The sequence below is a fragment of the Cebus imitator genome, unplaced genomic scaffold (genome assembly GCF_001604975.1).
Source record: "Cebus imitator isolate Cc_AM_T3 unplaced genomic scaffold, Cebus_imitator-1.0 Scaffold224, whole genome shotgun sequence".
Classification (NCBI taxonomy): domain Eukaryota; kingdom Metazoa; phylum Chordata; class Mammalia; order Primates; family Cebidae; genus Cebus; species Cebus imitator.
Window position 1 is genome coordinate 1,139,382 of NW_016107539.1, and position 8,858 is coordinate 1,148,239.

The 8,858-nt window shown below is 46.9% G+C and overlaps 1 protein-coding gene across 3 annotated transcripts in view; it reads right to left on the reverse strand.

Moving 5' to 3' along the window:
* Positions 1 to 8,858, reverse strand: part of ATP9A (ATPase phospholipid transporting 9A (putative)) — a 159,378-nt gene that overhangs the window by 125,003 nt on the left and 25,517 nt on the right. For 2 of the 3 annotated variants that reach the window (XM_037727256.1, XM_017496879.2), the window contains exon 2: positions 67 to 211. In XM_037727256.1, coding sequence (XP_037583184.1) covers positions 67 to 211 — 145 coding nt within the window. Of the gene's footprint in view, positions 1 to 66; positions 212 to 2,439; positions 2,457 to 8,858 lie in introns of those variants that run through there. The other variant, XM_037727257.1, reaches the window with a different exon arrangement.

Sequence of the window (8,858 nt, forward strand, 5' to 3'; positions counted from 1 at the left end):
AAAAAAACTGTACCAACACATGTATTTGCCATGGAAAAAAAAAATGTGGTCCCTGCCTGCACGTACCCCAGGAAGAAAGGTGAAGAAATTGTACTTCTGATTGTTGATGACATTTCGAGGATACCTCTGGTCCCTCTTCTCGGGATGCCCCAGCCAGACAGTGCGGGGCCTGGGCTCCCCTCCCCCGCAGCATCTCAGCCACTCGCAGCACCTGTGGGAAAGACAGACCCACACATCAAGGCCACGCCCACACATTGAGGCTGTGCTCATGTCTGCCCACTCTTCTCTGAATGCTTTTCTCCAAAGCATCTTCTCTGGCTCAGGACCACGGCCATACTTGGGGCTTCATCTTTCAATGAAACAGGAAAACAGAGCACAAGCTCCCAAGAAGCTGTGGTCCAAACAAAAGATGCTTTGTCACCAAGATGTCCACCAACGGTGGACTGGATAAAGAAAATGTGCTTCATATACACCATGGAATATGATGCAGCCATAAAAAAAGAATGAAATCATGTCCTTTGTAGCAACATGGATACAGCTGGAGGCCATTATCTTAAATGAACTGATGTAGGAACAGAAAACCAAATACTGCATGTTCTCACTTATAAGTGGGAGCTGAACGCTGAGAGCACATGGACACAAGGATGGGAGCAACAGACACCGGGGACCACTTGAAGAAGGACATTTGAGGAGGGCATGGATTGGAAGGCTAGTTATTGGGCACTATGCTCACTACCTGAATGACAGGATCATTCATACACTAAGCCCCAGTGAAACCCAATTTACCTATGTAACCAACCTGGACATGTACCACCTAAACCTAAAATAAAAGCAGAGGAAAAAAAAATTTTTTTTAAAAGATGCTTTGTCCCCAATCCCAAATGATTTACAGCCATGCATTGTTAAACAACAGGGATATGGTTTTTTGTTTGTTTTTTTGAGATGGAGTTTCACTCCTATTGCCCAGGCTGAAGTGCAATGGCATGACGTCGGCTCACCGCAACCTCTACCTCCCAGGTTCAAGCCATTCGGCCTGGGCAACAAAGTGAGACCCTCATCTCTGTTAAAAATTAATTTTTTTAAGATAGGCTTTATTTTAGAATAAAAGGATTTAAGAAAATAAATATATCACAATAAGTACTATTATTACATCTACATTTCATAGATGAGAGAGAAACTTGGGCCAGGCGCGCAGGCTCATGCCTATAATCCCAGCACTTTGGGAGTCCAAGGCGGGCAGATCACCTGAGATCAAGAGTTTAAGACCAGCCTTACCAACATGGTAAAACTTTGTTTCCACTAAAAATACAAAAATTAGCTGGGTGTGATGACACATACCTATAATCCCAGCTACTCAGGAGGCTGAGGCAGGAGAATCGTTTGAACCTAGAGGCAAAGGTTGCAGTGGGCCAAGACCATGCCACTGCGCTCCAGCCTGTGTGATGGAGGGAGACTCCAGCTCAAAAAAAAAAAAAAAAAGTGAGGGCCAGCACGGTGGCTCACACCTGTAATTACAGCACTTTGGGAGGCCAGGAAGGACAAATCACGAGGTCAGGAGTTCGAGACAAGCCTGACCAACATGGTGAAAACCCATCTCTACTAAAAATACAAAAAAAAATTAGCTGGGTGTGGTGGCATATACCTGTAATCCCGGCTACTCAGGAGGCTGAGGCAGGAGAGTCGCTTGAACCCGGGAGGCAGAAGTTGCAGTGAGCTGAGATCGTGCCACTGCACTCCAGCCTGGGTGACAGAGGGAGACTGTCTCAAAAAACAAAAAAAAAGAGAGAAACTTGGAAGAGCTAAAGCACCCAAGTTTTCAGAGACTAAGAAACAGCTGGGTCTGGCCTTGAGCTGTATCAGCCTTATTCCAAAGCCTAGCGTCTCTTCCCCACCCCACGCTGTCACAGCTGCTGGTTACACCAAGATTGCCATATAAAGGAAAAGAGGGGGCGGGGGAATCTCCTCTCCTCCCCCGGCTTTCCTTTTCAGCAACACATGAGAGGAGCAAGCCACAAAGATGATGTCTCAGAGCGCCATATAACCTGGAGAGAAGCCAGCACACCAGCTGTCGGCAGAGCAACCCCAAGGGCACCCCCAACCTGGTTTTCCCAAGAGGGCAACTCACTGGTGCCAATATCAGCACTCCACTCCCAGGTCACCCTCCCAGGATGAAAAGGAACACCTCGGAATCTGGGCTGCTTTGGCAAAACAAAGCTACTCTGAGGACCCCAAAAAGGGTAGCGTGTCCTTCAGGAGAGCTTTATTAAATAAGGCATTTTTAAAAGTACAAGCTCCTGAAAAAGAGCTACAAAAACGTCCCTGGCTAGACTGCTCACCTCACTGACCCTGCACTCACAGGCTGGGGCAAGGTCCCAGCCCTGCCAGGCCCCTGGATGTCACCAGGTGAGGTGAAACCAACCAGCTGTGGCAGCAACTCACATGTTACTTGTCCACCGCAGACCTTTCTTCTTCCCTTCCTCCCACAGGGCAGGTGCTAGGGGGTGCTGGGGTACAGAGCTGAACAAACAGTCTCTGTGCCTCAGGACCTTAAAGATGAATGAGCCGGCAGGCTGCCTGCTCAGAGGCTCAAAAATTTCCATGATGAAACACAATGCTGTTTCTTAAAAATAGCATCCTCATTCCAGTAAACCCGCGCTCACATTGGAGTGTGGCTCTGCTAAGAGGTTTCACTTCTAGTAACTCATTCTTGTTGGCCCCTTTCTAAGTTGTCCAAAAGCCAGAGACATACACAGAAGCCTCAAGGAGTCCAACCGCTCTCCCCACTCCTGTTCCTGAGTGCAAATCTCCCATGCTGGCCATCAGTGGACACTCACTGAACACACTTTGCATGAATGGAGGAAGCAAAGGAGGAGGGGGAGAGGAAAGGGATGGGAGAAAAAGGGGAAGGATGGGAGGAGGGAGGGAAGATTCATTTGACAGAAAGCACATCACTGGATTTGCAGAAACCTTCCTGGATGGTAAAGACTGACTCCTCTGTGAGCCAGTAATTCTCTCCCTATCCTAAATTGTCCAGTAATGACTGATTTTCACAGTTGTATGATTCTAATGAAAGACGAAAAATGAATTTAAGGGAATCACAAACTGTTAGGTGGACTGTTTATACAAATTTTTTGTTCTGTTTTGTTTTAGCAGAAGTTTCCACACATCAAGCTATCCGGTTACACTATTCATCACTTAGCCTATGACCTCTGTGCCTACACACAAAGTACAAGACACTCTGCACTGTAGGAGCAAGAGACTGGAAACAAACTTGACCATCTGTCTCAGTCTCTTCCTGCTGCTGTAACAAAATATCTTACGCTATGTAATTTACAAACAATGGAAATGTATTGCTCATAGTTCTGGCAGCTGCAAAGTCCAAGATTGAGGCACTAGTAGATTCAGTATCTGGTGAGGCCCATTCCTCATGCCTTTTTTTTTTTTTTTTTTTTTTTTTTTTTTTTTTTTTTTTTTTTTTTTTTTTTTTTTTTTTTTTTTTTTCTTAAGTCAGGGTTTCACTCTGTTACCTAGGCTAGAGTACAGTGGTACAATCACAGCTCACTGCAGCCTCAAACTCCTGGGCTCAAGCAATCCTCTTACCTTAGCTTCCCAAGTATATGGGACTAAAGGCATATGTCACCATACCTGGCTAGTTTTTTAATATTTTGTAGAGATGGGGGTCTCACTGTGGTGTCCAGGCTAGACTCAAACACCTGGCCTCAAGCTGTCCTCCCACTTTTGCCTCCCAAAGTGCCAGGATTACAAGTTATGCCACCATGCCTGGCCCCTTGAGATGCGGTTTTTTTCTTTGAGATGGGGTCTCACTCTGTTGCCCAGGATGGAGTGCAGTGGCATGATCTCAGCTTGTTGCAGCCTCAACCTTCCAAGCTCAAGCAATCCTCCCACTCTCAGCCTCCCACATAGCTGGGACTACAGGCATGCACAACCACACCTGGCTAATTTTTGTATGTTTTTTGTAGAGACGGGGTTTTTTATGTAGCCCAGGCTGGTCTCAAATTCCTGGGCTCAAGTGATCTGCCCACTTCATCTTCCAAAGTGTTGGGATTATAGGTGTGAGCCACCGCACCCAGCCCCTCATGCCTCTTTTTTAAGGGAATTCATGAGGATTCTGCCTTCATGACCCAATCACCTCCTAAATGCCCCACTTTATAAAACTATCACATTCGGGGTTAGAGTTCCAATATATGCATTTAGGGGAAAGGGATACATTCAGACCATAACACTGTTCATCAAAGGGAGGCTGGTTAAATAAACAGGGATAAACCAGAAAATGAAATTGCAAACAGCCTCTAGAGAATAAGATCCTCTTCCAGTTCCAGGCACTTCAGGAGCCGCAGGTTATGGTGCAGACATGTCCAAGTTCACATATAACCACGTACAAACAGTCCCGAAAATGGAACAGAAATGGCATCAAGAAATCCCAGTCCACATGTATCCCACTGGGGTTTTTGTTTTTAAAAGAAATTAAAAAAAAAAAAATCCCACTCACAAAGATACAAACTTCCTTCCTTCCTTCCCTCCTTCCTTCCTTCCCTTCTTCCTTCCTTCCTTCCTTCCTTCCTTCCTTCCTTCCCTCTCTCTCTCTCTCCTTCTTTCTTTCTGATGGAGTCTCACTCTGTTGCCAGGCTGGAGTGAAGTGGCACGATCTTAACTCCCTACAACCTCCGCATCCCGGGTTCAAGCGATCCTCCTGCCTCAGCCGCCCGCGTAGCTGGGACTACAGGTGCGCATCACCACACCCAGCTACTTTTGTATTTTTAGTAGAGACGGGGATTTCCCATGTTGGCCGCGATGGTCTCCATCTCTTGACCTCGTAGTCCATCTGCCTCGGCCTCCCAAAGTGCTGGGATTACAGGCATGAGCCACCACGCCTATCCAAAGATACAAATTTCTTAAGTGGGTGGACCCCAAGTTCCTGAGGAACATGCAGTTTGCCAAGAAGCACAACAAAAGGGCATGAAGAAGATGCAGGCCAACACCATCAAGGCCGTGAGAGCACATGCCGAGGTTATGGAGACCCTTCCAAAGCCCAAAGAGGTTGAGCCCAAGATCTCAAAGGGTGTCAGCAACAACCTCGATCCACCTGCCCACACTACCCACTCCAAGCTTGGGATGCATGCTCGTGCCCGCATTGTTAAGGGTCTCAGGCCGTGCTGGCCAAAGCCAAGGATCAAACCAAGGCCCAGACTGCAGCTCCAGCTTCAGTTCCAGCTCAGGCTCTCAAACGTGCCTAGGCCCCTGGCCAAGATGGTGAAACCCGTCTCTACTAAAAATACAAAAATTAGCCAGGTGTGGTGGCGGGTACCTGTAATCCCAGCTACTCGGGAGGCCGAGGCAGAGAAATGCTCGAACCCGGGAAGTGGAGGCTGCAGTGAGCCAAGATCTTGCCATTATACTCCAGGCTGGGCAGCACAGTGACTCCATCTCAAAAAAAAAAAAAAAAAAAAAAAGCGCCCAGGTCCCTAAAAGGCTTCAGAGTGGAGATCTTTGTCTGCCAACAGGACAGATGGATCAGTATGACCTCTGGGCTGCCGTCCACATGGGGCTGGTGTCTTCCTGTGCTCTTTGTACAAATAAGCCTGAGGCAGGAAGAAACAACCAACCAACAGAATAGAGCTGTGCGCACAAAATGACCCAATCTGCAAATACACAAAACTGAAAAGCAAGGGGCTAAAAGGTGTGTGTAGGGTGCCATTCTTTGCATGAAAGCAAGAGGATATACATGCAGGGAGATGCTCACATGTGCACAGTCTCCATGATGAGCTCCTTTCAGGAGGAAGAGGTAGGGACAACTTTTCCTGTATATTCTTTTGGTAAGATTTGTGGTTTTTTACATTCTAGACACATTGTCTATGGGACTAAATGCTCCTGCAGCTAAGTTCATCATATTAAGCATTCCTTTATTAAGTGCTCACCTGGTACAAAGTATGATGCTAGGTCCTTTGGGACCAATCACTGGAACAGAATCCTTGCCTTCTCCTTCCTCACAATCTCATTATAAAACGGGAGTGTTTGGCACAGGAAAAAATAAGAACTTCGTGTTATCTGAGCCAAAAGCCCATCTCATTTAACCAACTTGATTGTTACCACATTCATGCATTTTCTACCTGCACTGAAGGTAACTTGCACCCTTTAATACAGGATTTATTTGAGTTTCAAGTCAATAGTATTTACTGAACACTTATTAACAACAAGCCAAGTCACAGCAGCTTCCTTTTTGTCACTCATTCATTCCCAAGTGTGCCCTGAGTGCTCACACAGTGGCCAGCCCTCGCCTAGGAACTGGGCATTAGGTAGTGAACCAGACAGACCAGGTCCTCCTCCCATGGCACCTGTAACCCGGTGGAGGGAGACAGTAAACAACTTCCCACAAGAAAATAAGGCCAGGGGTGAGAGAGTGGATGGGGAAGGGTAAGGCCAGGGGCCAGAGAGTGGATGGGGAAGGGTAAGGCCAGGGGCGAGAGAGTGGATGGGGAAGGTAAGGCCAGGGGCCACAGAGTGGATGGGGAAGGTAAGGCCAGGGGCCACAGAGTGGATGGGGAAGGTAAGGCCAGGGGCCAGAGAGNAGAGTGGATGGGGAAGGTAAGGCCAGGGGCCAGAGAGTGGATGGGGAAGGTAAGGCCAGGGGCCACAGAGTGGATGGGGAAGGGGTGTGGCTCCAGGAGATTGGGTGGCCAGGGAGGTGAGGTGACAGTTTAGCTAAGTGCCAAGAGGTAACTGCCATGCACCCATACGAGGAAGTGGAATCCAGGCAGATGGAACTGCAAAAGCAAAGATCCAGAGGTGGGAAGCGGCCTGGCACTCACGAAGCCTGCAAAGGCTGCAGCAGAAATGCTCTCGTCACAGGGGAGAAGACAAAGGACAAGGAAAGAGGAAATAGGGGGCAGACAACACAGGGCTTTGTCGCCAGGGCAAGGACTCTAGATGTTGCTGTATACACAGTGGGGATCATGTGAAGGTTATGAGCAGGAGAGTGGCATGATCTAATTTATGGTTTTAAAAAGTCCCCCAGGCCACTGGTCAGAGAAAACACTGCAATGAGCAAGAGGTGAAGCAGATAATGGTATATAGGCTTTCTTTTTACGGGAATGAAGTGTTCTAACATTGCAGTAATAGCTACACAACTCTACAAATATACTAAAACTTGCTGAATTGTACACTTTACACAGGTGGATTATAAGGCATGTGAGTTACAGCTCAATAAAACAGTTATATTAACAACAACAACAAAAGTGGAAACAGGAATTATTTACGAGGCTGTTGCCATCATCCAGGCAAGAATACACAGTGGTCCAGGCGGGGAGTGAGGTGCAGGGTGCCAGGGCACAGACTCTCAATGTTATGGATGTAGAAATACACAATCTCTAAACTGTCATCAATGATTAAGAAATGCACTGTCTGTCCCATTGATCCAGACACTGGGCTAAGAGCTCTCATCCTGCACTACCACGAATAGCCTCATCTGCACAATTCTTTCACGGCACTACTTTTTCCCAATCGCTCAATTCATAAATGGGAAGTCTCTTTGGGGACCATCGAGAGTGACCGTTCTGTCCAAGCAGGAGCTCTCCTGCCCCATACCCATTCACCTTTGAGCCACTTACCAGTGTACTCCCTCTCAGTGCCAACGTCACGCCTGATTACCTGCTCTGCCACAATGGACAAAGTTCCTTTATGCTACTCTTCCTTATGAATTATTTCCTTTGTTAATTACACAGATTTTTCTTTTCTTTTTTTTTTTTGAGACAAGAGTCTCATTCTGTTGCCCAGGCTGGAGCGCAGTGGCGTGATCTTGGCTCACTACAACCTCTGCCTCCCGGGTTCCAGCAATTATCCTGCCTCAGCCTCCTGAGTAACTGGTACTACAGGCATGCACCACCACGCCTGGCTAATTTTTTATATTTTTAGTACAGACAGGGTATCACCATGTTAGCCAGGACGGTCTCGATCTTCTGACCTCACGATCCTTCCACCTCAGCCTCCCAAAATGCTGGGATTACAGGCGTGAGCTACTGTGCCCAGCCTTAATTACAAAGATTATTAATCTACCATGTCACTCTTTGCACACATGTGGGACCCAATGTCTGTACAGACACTCAGCCTTACCAAAAGTAAGTATCCCCAGTTGGACTAAGAAGTGTATTCACAGAAAAAGAATACGAAAGATACTATTCACAGTACTGTTGCCGGGAAGTGAAAAAAGAGAGCTGTTGGATGGAGTCACTTGTACTTTTTGCTGTACTCACTTCTGTGTACTCTAATTTCTTATAAGCACGTATTACTTTTCAATATTGATTTTACAAATGATGTTAACTATGCAAAAAACTAAGCAGAGGTACTGTGGTGCTGAGCTTTGGGCTTGTATGCCGCAAGGACTCACACTAGGGGATACAACATCAAACGCCTCCAGGGGGACAGGCAGGTAAAATAAGTAAGCAAAAGACCCAGGTGTGGTGGCGCAGAGCCATATCCCATCTAAACGCTATGCCCTATATCCTAAGCATCTACAGTCCCAGACACTCAGGAGGCTGAACTGGAGAATCACTTCAGCCCAGGAGTTTAAATCCAAGCCTGGGCAAAATAGCGATATTCAGTCTCTAAAAAAAAAATTTATATATTTAAAAATATATACATTTTTTGAGACAGTCTTGCTCTGTCACCTAGGCTGGAGTGCACTGGTGCAATCCTGGCTCACTGCAACCTCCACCTCCCAAGTTCAAGCAATTTGAACCACTGTGATGGGATGACTTACCACCACGCCCAGCTAATTTTTTTTGTATTTTCAGTAGAGACAGGCTTTCACCATGTTGGTCAGGCTGGTCTCAAACTCTTGGCCT